A 15,821-nucleotide genomic window follows, 5' to 3' on the forward strand; every position below is an offset into this window, starting at 1 on the left:
GTCACCACACTACGGGAAGGGAAGATTATTAATAGTGCTGGAGAATATACAGAGATGACTCATCAGGCCACTTCCTGGGAGGGGGTGATACAATTTGGAGGAGTGGTTCAGTAGTAGGTCCAAATTGGATCTGTTCTCCTTCGAGTCGAGCAAATTAAGTGGAAATATGGCTGATGCATATAAAATTATGAGGGATCTCGAGGGCAAAGGTGAAACTGGAGATTGAAGTGGTGGGCATTGTTGTTTGTCTTTACTTATTTATAGTTTTTTTTAATATATTCTATTTTATTTCTTCATTTTCCTGCTCCTGTGAAAAGCTGATTTTTGTGAGATTTGTACCCTGTGTATTTATGTCTTTGTCAATAAACAGAAAGGAAGGAATTAACAATGGGAGTGTGGGACAACTCTTACAAAAACCAATATGAACTCAAGGGGTAGAATGGCTTGATCCTTGCAGAAATCATTCACATGTTACATCATTCTATGTTACATTGACTGTGCTATTTATTATAAATTATTATAAATTACTATGATTGCACATTGCACATTTAGACAGAGACGTAACATAAAAATTTTTACTCATGTTTGTGAAGGATGTAAGAAATAAAGTCAATTCAATCCACATTGTTAATTCCTTCCTTTCTGGTATTCCTGCTCCTGATGGGAACCTACAATTGAATCTGCCTCCCTCCAGCAGTCTGTCCTGGATCCTAACCACTCACTGAGGGGAAACCCTTATCCTGCTGATAATGCTGAACTGACAAACTCTGCCAGTGTCATTCACTCAAGCCATCTCAAGTTTAGGTTCAAATTCAAGTTTATTGACAAAGGCATACATACACAGGTACAAATGTCTGAAAATTAGCTTTTTGCAGCAACAGGAAAATAAAGAAATAAAATAGAACTTAGAATAAAGGTCTGAAGTTAGGTAAGTCACCTGGACCAGATGGTGTACAGCCCAGGGTTCTGAAAGAGGTTGCTGAAGAGATCGTGGGGGCATTAGTAATGAACTTTCAAGAATCACTAGATTCTAGAATGGTTCTGAAAGACTGGAAAATTGCAAATTTCACTCCACTCTTCAAGAAGGGAGAGAGGCAGAAGAAAATAAATTTTAGGCCAGTTAGCCTTACCTCAGTGGTTGAGAAGATGTTGGAGCTGATGGTTAAGGTTGAGGCTTCATACTTGGAAACACATGATAAAATAAGCTGGAGTCAGCATGGTTTCCTCAAGGGGAAATCTTACCTGACAAATCTGTTGGAATTCTTTGAGAAAGTAACAGGCAGGATAGACAAAGGAGAGTCAGTGGATGTTGTGTACTTGGATTTTCAGAAGGCCTTTGACAAGGTGCCACACATGAGGCTGCTAAACAAGGTAAGAGCCCATAGTATTACAGGTAAGTTACTAGCATGGATAGAAGATTGGTTGACTGGTGGGAGGCAAAGAGTGGGAATAAAGGGGGCTTTTTCTGGGTGGCTGCCACTGACTAGTGGTCACAGAGGTCAGTTTTAGGACCACTTCTTATCACGTTATATGTCAATAATTTAGATGACAGAATTGATGGCTCTGTGGCCAAGTTTGTGGACGATATGAAGATAGGTGGAGGGGCAGGCAGTGTTAAGGAAGCAGGAAGTCTGCAGAACGACTTGGACAGATGAGGAGAGTGGGCAAAGAAGTGGAAGGTATAATATAGTGTAGGGAAGCGCATGGCCTTGCACCTTGATAGAAGAAATAAAGGTGTAGCTTGTTTTCTAAGTGGAGCCAATTCAGAAATCGGAGGTGCAAAGAGACTTTGGAATCCTTGTGTAGGTTAACTTGCAGGTTGAGTCTGTGGTGAGGAAGGCAAATGTGATGTTAACATTCATTTTGAGAGAACTTGAATATAAAAACAAGGATGTAATGCTGAGGCTTTATAAAGCACGGGTGAATTTGGAGTATTGGAGTATTGTGAGCAGTTTTGGGCCCCTTATCTAAGAAAGGGTGTGCTCATATTGGAGAGGGTTCAGAGGAGATTCATGAGAATGATCCCAGAATGAAGGGGTTAAAGTATGAGGAACATTTGATGGCTCTGGCCCTGTACTCACTGGAGTTTAGAAGAATGGCGGGGGGAATCTCATTGAAACCTATTGAATATTGAAAGGTCTGGATGGAGTGGACATTGAGGAGATATTTCCAGTAGGGTGGGAGCCTAGGGCTGGAGGGCACAGCCTCAGAAAACAAGGACACCTCTTTAGAACGGAGATTAGGAGGAATTCCTTTCATGAGAGGGTGGTGAATCTGTGAAATTCATTGGCACAGACTGCTGTGGAGGCCAAGTCATTGGGTATATTTAAAGTGGAGGTTGATAGGTTCTAGATTAGTAAAGGCATCGAAGATTACGTGAAGAAGGCAGGGGAATGAGTTTGAGAGGGATAAATAGTTAGTCATGATGGAATGGCAGAGCAAAGGCGATGGACTAAATGTCCTAATTCTGCTCCTATGGCTTATGATTTTATGGTCGTCTTTGTAATGGCCCTTAAGTGCAGGTTCTGGGACAAATCCTCTGATATGATAATGCCAAGGAATGTAGAGTTACTGACCCTGTCCACCACCGATCCCCTAATGAGAACTGGCTCACACAACTCCAGTTTCTTCCTCCTGTAGTTGGTAATCAGCTCTTTATGCTTGTTGACTCTGAGTGAAAGGTTGTGTGGCACCATTCAACCAGATTTTCAATTTCCCTCCTATATGCCAATTCCTCAGCACCTTTGGTTCAATCAGCAACAGTACTTGAGGATTCTGCTTCTGAATTGGTTTTACTGCTCGGAGAGTTTTGTAAAATATCTGCAACAATTCAATTCCACTGAAATCATTCCTTAAGGTGCTGCTTAAGTAAATTTCCTTATATTTTCAGCACCATGGGATCTAACAGTCTGGCACTGACTACCCCAAAAGTCAGCTTTTCCACCTTTCTCCCATGTTCAGTTATCAATGCAACTGCTCTGCACTTGCAAATTCATTTTCTTGATTCAAGTTTCAGTTTTTTCCCGCGTCTTTATTTTTTATCGCTAGTCAGAAAAACTCTGTAAAGTAATACCCTGCAGCCCCTTTGACAGTGACTTCCTTGGCCTCAGTGGTGGTTTCTCAGCACCCACCCACCCCCAGCAGTTCCCAGTGTCACGGGCAGAGCCTGGACACACACTGGCCCATTGGAGATGCCGGCGTGTCGGTACTCAGCAACGTGAGTGAGGGACCTGCTCAATTCATTAGACACCAAGCTGTGATCCCGTTTGATGTACAGAAAACAGGCCCCTTGTGTAGACAAAGAAAGCATTGTCTGTTTGTCATGGTTTTCTTGGCGTCAGGGCACTTTTGCAGCCAGTGGACCTTTGAAAGAACTGGCACTGCTGTAATGTGGGAAATGTAGCAACTGATTATGCACAGCACAATCCCATGAACCAATGACAGATGGCCAAGGTTATAGAGAGGAGTGTGGTAGGAGACATTATAGCTCCTGAGATCCAAACTCAATGCATTGCCTGGCATTTCTGAGAGTGTAGCCCTTCCTCCATACATCTTTGATGGTCAGTACACTGATATACCTAGGGCAGAGGTTCCCAACCTTTGTTATTCCATGGATCCCTACCATTAACCGAGGAGTCCATGGGCCCCAAGTTGGGAAGCCCTGCTCTAGGGTGACAGGCTGTTGCCACAGGTGTGAAACTGCTCTTCACTAACCCATGTCTGACACCTGCACCTCACCTGCTTTACGCAGCCCATCCAGGTCAACAAAGCCATGGAGCCCTACCATTATGGTGGGAAACAGGATGTCAACAGAGCCTTTGCTTTCCAGGGGCTGTACCAAGGGGTTCCAACAAAGAAAGCCAGGTCTTAATAAAATCCACTATACATTACAAACAGGAAATAAAATACAAATCCATGGCTATTTTAAATAGAAAGAATCGTTCACATTGTGAATATGTCAAAATAGATTTGATTAAACGGTTTGTTTACAGCGTGTGGCTGAGAATTCAGTCTGGCTCTTTGGAAATCAATTATCATTTGCATTTCATGGATTCATAGGATTGTACAACACAGAAAAGGTCAACCTTGCCCATGTCTGACTACGTGAATCCCGTTTTCCCACATTAGCCCCATATCCCTCTCTGCCTTTCCTATCCAAGTACCTGTCTGGAGCCCTTTGAAATGTAAATGTATGTCTCTCCCACCTCCCCTGCCAAGTTGTTCCAGGTACCCAGCACCTTCTAGGTGAAAAACGTACACCTTAGATCTCCTTCAAATGTCTCATCTGTCCCATTACACCTGTGGCCTTTAGATCCCTGCTCCAGGAAAAAAGACTCCATATATGCTATTTCTACTGTCCTCGCACAGCAGATATAGAAAGCTATGCAGTGTGTTAAACACCTTCTCAAAAATCACCCAAGGTGGAAACTTCCTTCAGGGTTTTTAATGTGATCACTGGGAGCAATTCAGAAGGTGCAGGGTAGATACATCACAAAGATAAAGAAGTATTCTAAAGAGAGGATAAGTCAACCGTGGGTGACAAGGGAAGCCAAGGACAGCAATAAAGCAAATGTCACTCCACTCAGATATACAGTGACTTAAACACCTTCTCAAAAATCACCCTAGGAGGAAACGTCCCTCAAGGCTTTTAATGAGATCTTACTAGTGGAACTGCAGAAAGTTAGGCAAAATGCTTATTAAGTTCAATACAGAATCGCCATCTACCTGATATATACTAATTCTGTTGATTACTCTTGTAATCAGTGTTAACCAAGGTAATACACTATGCCATGTAAACAAGAGTAAACTCATGGTGCAACGAGATCTTAATGATAAGCAAAAAACATAACATTTCCTTCAAAATATGTCTACTAAATATTTACCAATATTAATAAAAGATAAGACCTACAGATATTGCTGTTTCTTGGGCAAATAAAAAGAGGATGGCTATCTCTGTTACTACTACATCCTTCCTCTAGTGTGGCAACTAGAACTGTACAAAGTAGTCCAAATGGGGTCTGACCAATGATTTGTACAGCTGCAACACAAGATTCAAAATCTTACACAGGCTTTGCAAATGCCTTCCTCACTACCCTTTCCACCAGAGTGACCACTTTCAGGGAGCTCTCGACTTGCACCAGAAGGTATTCAGTAAAACCACACAACCAGAAAACCTCGACACTGTATCCACAGCATGACTGTTTAACTGGTTTACCAAAAACATTTGAGACATTGTCAAGAACAATGACCAGTCAGTGGAAGTCAGCCGACTAATAGTGGTTTGCCTTATCACTTCCCTCTTGAAGATGATTACCTATAGGATTTAAGATGAGGTTGATTTGGATGGAAGAACCGCTTGCACTGACAATCAGTCCTTCATGGTCGCAGGCCGCACATTCTTGTCACAGTGTTGCTTGCGGCTGTGCTGACACTAATAGTTGGTTTGGCAAATCAAGCCCTTCCAGAAGGAGATGAAGGTTTAGCTCTGTGTTTGATGATCTGTCCAACAAACCTGTTGTGCCTTCAGCAAAAACCACGCAACCTGCATGCTACGCACTCTATACTGGCTTCTGAGGTCTCTGCCATTTACTCTACATGTCCCACCAGAATTTGACTCCCCAAAGTGCTTAACTCAGACTTGTCTGCAGGAAATTTCATCTGCCACTGCACTGCCCAACTCTCCAGCTGATCCAGATACCGCTGTATCTTAGACAACCTTCATCACTCTCTGCCACTCTCATGTCATCGGCAGATTTACTCATCCCACCACTTGTTACAGACTTCTACTCCGAAAACCCCATCATCACTACCCTCTACTTTCTCTCACTAACCTGGAGATAGGATCTCTGTGCCTCAACCTTCGGGATCTTACCGACCACATTTTTCACACTGCCCTCCTCAATTTTCTTAGCGACCCCCTCAAAGAACTCAACAGGTTGGCGCACAAAGCTCCTCCTTATCAGACCCTGCTTTTCCAAGAGAATGTAAACCCTCTCCCTCAGAACCTTCGGCACCACTGATGTAAGGTTGACTGGCCTGCAGTCCTCAAGCTTGTTCCTACTGTCGTTTCTGAATAAGGGGACAACATTAAATGTCCTCCAGTCTTTTGGTACCTCACCTGTAGCAAATGACGATGTAAAAATCTCCATCAGATCCCCAGCAGTCTCCTCCCTCGCTTCATTCAGCATCCTGCAATATATCCCTTCGGGCCCACCTTCTACAGACCATAACAGGAACATAGAACAGCACAGTACAGTACAGGCCCTTCGTCCCACAATGTTGTGCCAACCTTTTAACCTACTCCAAGATCAAACTAACACTTTCCTCCCTCATAGCCCTGCAGTTTTCTTTCATTTATGTGCTATTCAAAGATTATTTCAAATGTCCCTAACATATGTGCCTCTACCAACACCCCTGGCAGTGTGCTCCTTGAAATAAATCACCACCCTTTGTGTTTAAAGAAAACCTACCTCAGATACTCCCCCCCTATACATTCCTCTAATCACCTTAAAATTATGCCTTCTCATATTAGCCATTGCTGCACTGGGCTGTCCATTCTAGCTATGCATCTCATCATCTTATGCACCTCTAGCAAGTCATTCTTCTAACACTTGCTTCTTTAACTTGGAAGCATTAAATGATAAATGCTCGATTAGCTCAACTGTTCCATGGATTGAGCACAGCCAAAGCAGAAGGTCTGAGAAACACAGAAATGTTACAGTTGTGAACTGAACTGGCCATGAGAAATGTTTCCAGTAAGGAGGGCGGGTACACAGGAGGCAAAGGACATTACAGTGAAGGGTGTGGACTATCCTGGGAAGTGATATTGTAAGGAGTGTTGTGATTGTGAAACTGTGCAACAGGGAGTGGTGTGGAAAACTTCTGAAACTTGCTGAAGGGGCGGAATTTGGAAGTTAACTTTGATTTTTGGCTTTGTCCTCAGGCATATACTTTGCTTGAGTTTTCAAGTTTATTTAAAGTAATGTTATGAAAAGCAACTAGACACAACACAACTGAGGTTAAGATGTTGTTTTTGGTGACCGGGAAGCACTGTGGTGGCCCTTGTCATACCTTCTGTTGGTAGAAGGTATGTAGAGAGATGGAGATATCACATACGCTATTTCCAGGTGATCCCCAGCCACCAACATACAAGACCATAAGATATAGGAACAGAATTAGGCCACCTGGCCCATCGAGTCTGCTCTGCCATTTCATCATAACTGATCCACTTCCCTCTCAGCACCAATCTCCTGCCTTCTCCCTGTATGCCTTCATGCCCTGACTAATCAAGAATCTGTCAACGTCTGCCTTAAATATACCCAGTTTCTTGGCCTCCACAGCCACCTGTGGCAACAAATTCCACAGATTCACCACCTTCTGGCTAAAGAAATTCCTCCTCATCTCTGTTCTAAATAGACGTCCCTCTATTCTGAGGCTGTGTCCTCAGGTCTTAGACTCCCTGACCATAGGAAACATCCTCTTCACATCTACTCTATCAAGGCCTTTCAACTTTCAATAGGTTTAAATGAGATCTCCCCTTCATTCTTCTGAATTCCAGCGAGTACAGGCCCAGAGCCATCAAACACTCCTCATAAGATAAGCCTTTCAATCCCGGAATCATTTTCATAGACCTCCTTTGAATCCTCACCTGAATTGTCCTCCTTTTTTTTAGAAAATAGGCTCCCACCCTACTGCTGTTGATGGAGCCCTCACCCATTTCCTGCACTTCTCCTATTCTTATCCCATCCCAGACACAACAGGGATAGAGTTTTACTGGTCTGCACCTACCACCCCACCAGCTAAAATCCAGCACAACATTCCTTGCAACTTCCAGTCTACAATGTGATCCCGTCACCAGTGACCATTCCCCTCCCCATCCTGTCTCTGTGAATCCCTCGTCCTCTCATCACTCTCCGCCCACTCCTCCCTGACCCTTGACACTTTCCCCTGGAGTACTGTGTGCAGTTTTAGTCCCCTTACATAAAAGAGGATACGTCAGCAATGAGGTGGTGCAGAAAAGATTCACTGTGCTAATTACACTGATTAGGGGATTGTCCTATCACAATCAGCTGGAAAATTACATCGGTATCTGTAGAGTCAGATGTATGGAGACAGCCATAGACTACTCTCCTCCACTAGGGCAGCCGTATCACACAGCTCAGGAACCTGGGCCGGAGCAGAGCCTGAGCCACCATCTCTGGGGCATCATGGGCTGCTAACCCCAGAGGTGGCTTCACTCAGGATAGTCTGGTCTTTGTCAGCCATGTCTGAGGGGTCTGATCCAGAAGTGGGGATGGGGCCGGGGGGGGGGTGCGGAGATACCGAGGGGGAGGTCCCTATTCACCCCGCATGGGGGTTCCTACCTCCCCAATCCCAGGAGTTAGAGAGCCCCTGCCCCTCCAGGTGGTGAAAGGATGGGGACTGGTACTGTGCTATCTACCCCCAGTGCAGAGCCCTCTCCCTTAGCCGTGTGTTCACAGGCTCGAACCTCAGTGAAGAGTAGGGGTGTCCATGCCCGCTCCGCCTGCCAGGCCTTTGCCCAGTGGCCTGACATTCGTCTAAGGTGGCAGTCACCTGTCCTATACCAAGTGGCATAGTAGAAATAATGGCCACTCAGGGTGGAATCGGTGACTGTAGCCTCAGAAAACTTGTCCCACCGTTGTCCTGCCAACCTGTAGCTGCCATGTCCCACATGGGAAAGAGGAATGCAGAAGGCTGCCTGTCTCTAGACATGCCAGTCACGGTTCACGGCTCACGGTTCACGGATCACAGCTCAGCACATCACAGGAACCAGCCTCCCCTCCATGGACCTTGTACTTCGCCCTGCCTCAGTAAAGCAGCCAACATAATCAAAGACCCCACCCACACCGGATATTCCCTCTTCTCCCCTCTCCCATCAGCCAAAAGATACAAAAGCCTGAAAGCACGTACTTCCAGGCTCAAGGACAGCTTCTATGCCACTGTTATACAGCTACTAGACCATGTGCTGGTACGATAAGTTTGACTCTTGACTTCACTGTCTACTAAATTATGATCTTGCGCATTATTATCTACCTGCATTGCACTTTCTCTGTCGCTGTTACACTTTATTCTGCATTCCCTTTTTTGCATACACTTTCTGCATACACTTTATTCTGTTTTACCTTGTTCTGCCTCAGCGCGCTGTGTTATGACCTGATCTGTAAGAACAGTATACAAGATAATCGTTTCACTGTATCTTGGTACATGTGCCAATAATAAATTAATTCCGATTGCAAAGTCAACACCCCAGGGTCAGGGCTGGGGACTGAACCCAGGAGCTCAGTGCAGCACCAGGTGCCAGACTGTACAGTGGCATTTATTATTACACTGTGTCTGACAGGCACAGTGCTTGATGGATGCCCAGCTTAGAACTGGCAGGCCTGCTCACTGCCAGGGACAGCACTGTCCCATGTGGCCTGTTGTCTGGGACGGCACTGTCAGTCACAGGTCTGTGCTGTCCGTTGCCAAGGACTACACTCTCTGTTGCAGAGGTACGTGGAAGTCTTTGTTGACTGTTGCCTAGGACAATGCTGTCCTTTACCGAGGTAGGTATCTAGAACTGGAAGAATAACGGAAAGACGCTACTTGAATGATAATAACCTTGAGTAGTGGAAAGACACGCCTTGAATGATAATGACCTTGAGATTGTTCCTGATTTTCAGCCAAAAAGAACCAGTTGTTGACCCAAGATGGCTTCATGATGTACCTGCTGTCTCCTGAGGGGAACATTTTTAACCCTGACCATGACCGAGTCTACCAGGACATGAGCCAGCCTCTCAGCCACTACTTCATCTCAACCTCCCATAACACCTACCTGATGGAGGACCAGCTGGGAGGACCAAGCAGCACTGAGGCATACATCAGGTTGTTACCATTAACTTTCATGAATGGGTTTGTGCTATCTCATTGTTTATTATGTAGACCTGGGCTCAGAGGACAATTGCGCAAAAATTAAGGAAATAAATCATGGGATGGAGAATCATTCATTACTCTCCTGTATAACATCGTGTAGGTGGTAAGTTCTATTGTGGCTGGGTTTTGGTCAGTGGGTCTTGTGCTCACTGCCAGCAAGGCCACCACCAAAACCCCTGTTGAAGCATTTGCCATCTGTGCTCTTATAATGCTGTCAGGTCAGGTATTGCCAGGATTTGTCAGAACCAGCGTCTTGTGTGTTACTCCAGGCTCACCATTTCTTGTGTCTCCTCCACCACTCGGATGCTTTGTAACTGAAGTGATCCAGTGCACCTGCTGCTCTTGTGCACAATGATAGGACTTTGGAATCCAAATCAGAATCAGGTTTAATATCACTGACATATGTTGTATAACCATATAACAATTACAGCACGGAAACAGGCCATCTCGGTCCTTCTAGTCCGTGCCGAACTCTTACTCTCACCTAGTCCCACCGACCTGCACTCACCCCATAACCCTCCATTCCTTTCCTGTCCATCTGTTGTGTAATCTGTTGTTTTGCAGCAACAATACAGTGCTCCATATAAAAAAAATTACTCTAAGTTACGATAAATGGTGTAAAAACAAAATATTAAGGTAGTATTCATGGGCTTGTGGACTTGCAGTTTAGGAGGTATTACCATGAGGCATGCTGAAAATAGTGTTTGCTCCACTTACTTTCTGTTGGATTTTGTTTAGATGACAATTTGGCACCAATAAGAAAGTGTGATGTCTTGGACCGGCCACTTTCTTGAGCATTGTTGGAGCTCCACTGCTCCAGAGGAGCGGGAGGTGTCCCATCACCCTCCTCATTTAAGATCATAAGATATAAGAGCAGAAGTAGGCCATTCGGCCCAATTAATTTTTCATTGTGGTAGTATTTAACCCCCGCCCTCTTATTCTAGTCTTCGTTGAATCTTGACCAAAAGCACAGCAACATCTACTCTCTCTGCTTACTTTCGTGTTGTTCTGGGAAAATTAGACTACTGATTGACGCTAAAGGAGTGGCATTCCATAAGACCATAAGATATAGGAGCAGAAGTAGGCCAATCGGCCCGTCAAGTCTGCCCTGCCATTCAATCATGGGCTGATCCAATTCTTCCAGTCATTCCCACTCCCCTGCCTTCACCCCATACCCTTTGATGCCCTGGCTAATCAAGAACCTATCTATCTCTGCCTTAAATACACCCAATGACTTGGCCTCCACAGCTGCTCATAGCAACAAATTCCACAGATTTACCATCCTCTGACTAGAGTAATTTCTCCACATCTCTGTTCTAAATGGACGTCCTTCAATCCTGAAGTCGTGCCCTCTTGTCCTAGAATCCCCTACCATGGGAAATAACTTTGCCATATCTAATCTGTTCAGGCCTTTTAACATTCGGAATGTTTCTATGAGATCCCCCCTCATTCTCCTGAACTCCAGAGAATACAGCCCAAGAGCTGCCAGACGTTCTTCATACGGTAACGCTTTCATTCCTGGAATCATTCTTGTGAATCTTCTCTGAGCCCTCTCCAATGTCAGTATATCCTTTCTAAAATAAGGAGCCCAAAACTGCACACAATACTCCAACGGTGGTCTCACGAGTGCCTTATAGAACCTCAACGTCACATCCCTGCTGTTATATTCTATACCTCTAGAAATGAATGCCAACATTGCATTTGCCTTCTTCACAACTGACTCAACCTGGAGGTTAACCTTTAGGGTATCTTGCACAAGGACTCCCAAGTCTCTTTGCATCTCTGCATTTTGAATTCTCTCCCCATCTAAATAATAGTCTGCCTCTTTATTTCTTCCACCAAAGTGCATGATCATACACTTTCCAACATTGTATTTCATTTGCCACTTCTTTGCCCATTCCCCTAAACTATCTAAGTCTCTCTGCAGGCTCCCTGTTTCCTTAACACTACCCGCTCCTCCACCTATCTTTGTATCATCAAAGCTACTTGTGCCTGCTAGGTGGTGGAAAGGCCTTGGTGGGTCATAGAAGGATGAGCTGCCATTGGAAGGGTCCAGAGAAGGTTCTCAAGAATGGTCCCACAAATGAAAGGGTTGACATATGTAGAGGACTTGATGACTCTGGAGTTTAGAAGAATGAGGTGGGGCAGGATCTCATTGAAACCTACTGGATATTGAAAGGCCTAGATAGAGTGGACACGGAGAGATGTTTCCAATAGGACCAAAGTGCATAGCCTCAGATTTCAAGGGTGTCCTTTTAGAACACAGATGAGGAGAAATTTAGTCAAAAGGTAGTGAATCGTGGAATTCATTGCCACAGATGCCTGTGGAGGCCAATTCATTAGGCGTATTTAAGATGGAGGTTTATAGGTTCTTGATTAGTAAGGGCATCAAAGGTGACGGGGAGAAGGCAGGAGAATAGGGTTGAGAGGGAAAATAAATCAACCATGACTGAATGGCTGAGCAGACTTGACTGGTTGAATGGCCTAACTTAGGTCTTATGTCTTATGGTCTTTTGATGAGAGATGTTGAGGGGCTGCAGACATTATGAAAGTAAAAGTGTTGCTACTGCCTGAAAGTGGATAAATCCCTGGGTCCTGGCTCGGTGTATCCCAAGGTATCGTGGGAGGCAGGGGAAGAAAGTGCTGGGGCTCCAGCAAAGACTTTTTTTTCTCTCTCTTTGTCACAGCTGATGACTGGAGAACAGTTAATATTGTGCTTTTATTTAAGAAAGGCTGCGAAGGCAACCAGCGAATTAGAGGCCAAAGAGCCTAATGGTGGTGGGAAAGATTCTGAGAGACAGGATTAATGGACATTTGGAAATATGAGAACCCCTAATTAGGAAAATCAGCATGGTCTTGTGTGTGGGAAACAAATTTGACTGAGTTTTTTGAAGAGGTGCCTGAGGATTGACAAGGGCAAGGTGATAGACATTCTCTGCACGGGCTTTCCCAAGGCCTTGGGAAGTTATTGGAAAAAGTTCTGAAGGATGGGATTAACCTGCACTTAGAAAGGCAGGCATTCATCAAATATAGTCATCACAGCTTTGTTGGGGGTGGGGGTGGAATCCTGATTAAATAAGTTGATCGAAATTCATAGCTCCCTGAAAATGGTGCTAGAGGTGGATAGGGGGAGTGAAGAACTCAGCTGGCTTCATTGGGATGTTGATAGAATAGAGGGCTTTACTACTGCAGACATCTCACCTCTCCCGGAAGTTCCGGGAGTCTCCCGCATATTAATAGTGGCTCCCTGATGCCCGCAAATTATATAAAATATCACAGAAATCAATTTTTTTTGAGAGCAAGCGAGCGAGAGAGCACGAGAGAGAAAGCAAAAGAGAAAGCGCGAGAGCGACCACGAGAGAGAAAGCAAGCGAGAGAGCGAGAGAGAAAGCAAACGACAGTGACCACGAGAGAGAGAGAGAGAGAGAGAGCGAGAGCGAGAGCGCGCCATGGGAGTGTTTTCAAAAAAAAGAAAATATAAAACGTACGTCACCCCAGACTACCCTAAAGTGTACTCCTGCCTAATAGGGGTCAAAATAATGACAGTGCTGCTCGCTGCACTGTTTGCAACAGTGACTTTTCTATTGCCCATGGTGGGTTAAAATGTAAAAGACATGTTGAGGTGAGTTTAACAGGTGTCATTCGTTCATTAGCATAGCTAACGTTATTTAAACTAGCTGGCTAGCTGCTAAGGAGCTACTCTATTGCAGACATCCCACCTCTCCTGGAAGTCTCCCGCAAATTGATGGTGCTACCTCCCTGAAGTGAGTTTTTGCAGGGTGGGATGTCTGCTACTGGGAGAGATTAGATAGGCATGGTTTGTTCTCACTGGAAACATATGAGGTTGTGGGTTGACCTTGTGGAGGTTTATAAATTATGAGGGCATGGGAAGGACAGGATCGGAGGCTTTTTCTTAGATTGTGTGACTCTAAAACTAATTTTCTGAGGAGGTGATGTGGTGCCTTGATGCGATTGATGTAAGCAACATTTGAAGAGCAACTGGTCACAGGCTGCAGATTTTAAAAGGGCACATCCTTGGTTGTAAAGTTGTTCGCAGAGCCTGGAGGTTAGGCCGCAAATGTTGCCTCACCCGTCGAGGTGACATCGTCAGTGCGCAATTGAGTGTTGCTTCAGTTTTTCACTGGAGAGGACTGAACTGCCTGTGGGAAGAAATCTCTGCTTGAGTACCCGCTGTAAACCAGTTTAGTCACGGTCCCTCTTGGATAATGATTCTCCACATTTTCCAGTTTCTTATTGAGATACACTGTCAGCATATTCGCTGGACACTTCGAAAGTGTTACTTCCTCAGAATTTTTTTAATGATAGACCACTTAAAACTGAACACAAATATAATTTTGGACTACTTGTAACACGTAGAAATTTGGAGAATAAAGAAATTAACTTTCATTGAATATAGTGTGTTTAATTACATAACAGTGCTGATGCTTTGCAATAGTTCAACTGAGCTAAAAATGTTTTGTTGATGATTTTCATTTGTACTCAGCGTCCAACAATAATCAGCCAGTTGCCCTGATACTGTTTCTCCATGACTGTGATGTCCTGGTGAAACCTTTCACCATGTTTGGTCATTGCCAGTGCCAAGATTTGCAGGGAAGAAGTCTAAATGGGAATACAGAAAATGAATCTTTAGTGACATGTTGCGCTTCATGGTTTTGTATGCTTGAAGCATGTTGTTGACCAGCTGCATGTAGTTTGGTGTTCTGTAGTTGCCAAGAAAATTTTCAACAACATCCTTGAAGGCCTTCCATACAATTTTCTCCAGTCCCACTAGAAGTTCTTCGAATTGCTTGTCATTGGTGACCTGTTTGATTTGTGGACCAACAAAAATGACTCCCTTAATCTTGGCATCAGTTCTTCTGGCAAACATCTGTCTTAAATATTGAAATCCATCACCTTCCTTGTTCGTTGCTTTCACAAAATTTTTCATAAGCCCCAGTTTTATATGAAGAGGAGGCAAAAATACTTTTGTTTTTGTGCCTAGTGACAGCAGATTCCATCCTTGCAGTCTTGAACCGAGTAATTCTGCTTTTGCCTTTGACAACCCCAAGTCTCTCACTAGGTCACTTAACTAAGATTGAGTTATCAGGTGAGGCCCACTTGACAAAATCTCTGTCGTTTTCCATTCCTGGCTTGTGCATCGTGGCATCTTTGTCTGCCTCCTGTAGACTCCATGTCTCTGGTGGCTTTAGTACCGGAAGACTATCGTCATGCGGCACAGGTCTCATGGCTGAAGGGAGATTGGGGTATTCAATGGATTTCTTGTTTTTAGCAGAGAAAGCAGACACACTGGTCAGACAGAAGTAGCAGTCTGTCACATGACCCTTCTGCTCTCGCCATATCACTGGGACAGTGCATAGCATTGACTTCCAAGTACCTCTGAGCCAAGCTCTACCATCGACACCAGACGCAACGCGCAACGCAATAAATGTGAGGAACCCAGGCTTTGTCTTAGTTGCTAATTTTATACCCAAAGTACAGCTCATAGACTTTTCTTAATAAGAGGAGTCGTGCTCCATCTTTGAGATTTAAGCGTATACTCAGCATTAATATATCAAAGTATCGCGGCTGTTGCAACATTCGCCAGACATTTTGCTGTCACAAGTACTCTTGAAAATACAGTTACTTTATTATAAAGAGTACACATAGTATGCTATGCACGTAGAGCATGCGCATCAACATAATCGCAAACCAACATTCATGTAAACACAATGCATGGAATGATATGTGCGTGATGCTTTTATGGCCTTTTTGAAAACCTATCCTGCCATGCAGCATCCGCCCAAACAAAGTCTACCCACGCATGCCTAGAGAAGATAGAAAACTTTTCAGTTTACATTGTGGGCAGCATTTTAATTGACTTGAATTAT

At 44.3% G+C, this 15,821-nt stretch overlaps 1 protein-coding gene across 4 annotated transcripts in view; it reads left to right on the forward strand.

The window, feature by feature from the left end:
- LOC140191667 (1-phosphatidylinositol 4,5-bisphosphate phosphodiesterase delta-3-like) overlaps window positions 1–15,821 on the forward strand; it is a 117,561-nt gene that overhangs the window by 47,098 nt on the left and 54,642 nt on the right. For all 4 annotated transcript variants that reach the window (XM_072249285.1, XM_072249287.1, XM_072249288.1 and 1 more), the window contains one exon: window positions 9,684–9,885. In XM_072249285.1, the coding sequence (XP_072105386.1) occupies window positions 9,684–9,885 (202 nt within the window). The remainder of the gene's footprint in view (window positions 1–9,683; window positions 9,886–15,821) is intronic.

This window comes from Mobula birostris, chromosome X, assembly GCF_030028105.1.
Source record: "Mobula birostris isolate sMobBir1 chromosome X, sMobBir1.hap1, whole genome shotgun sequence".
Classification (NCBI taxonomy): Eukaryota; Metazoa; Chordata; class Chondrichthyes; order Myliobatiformes; family Myliobatidae; genus Mobula; species Mobula birostris.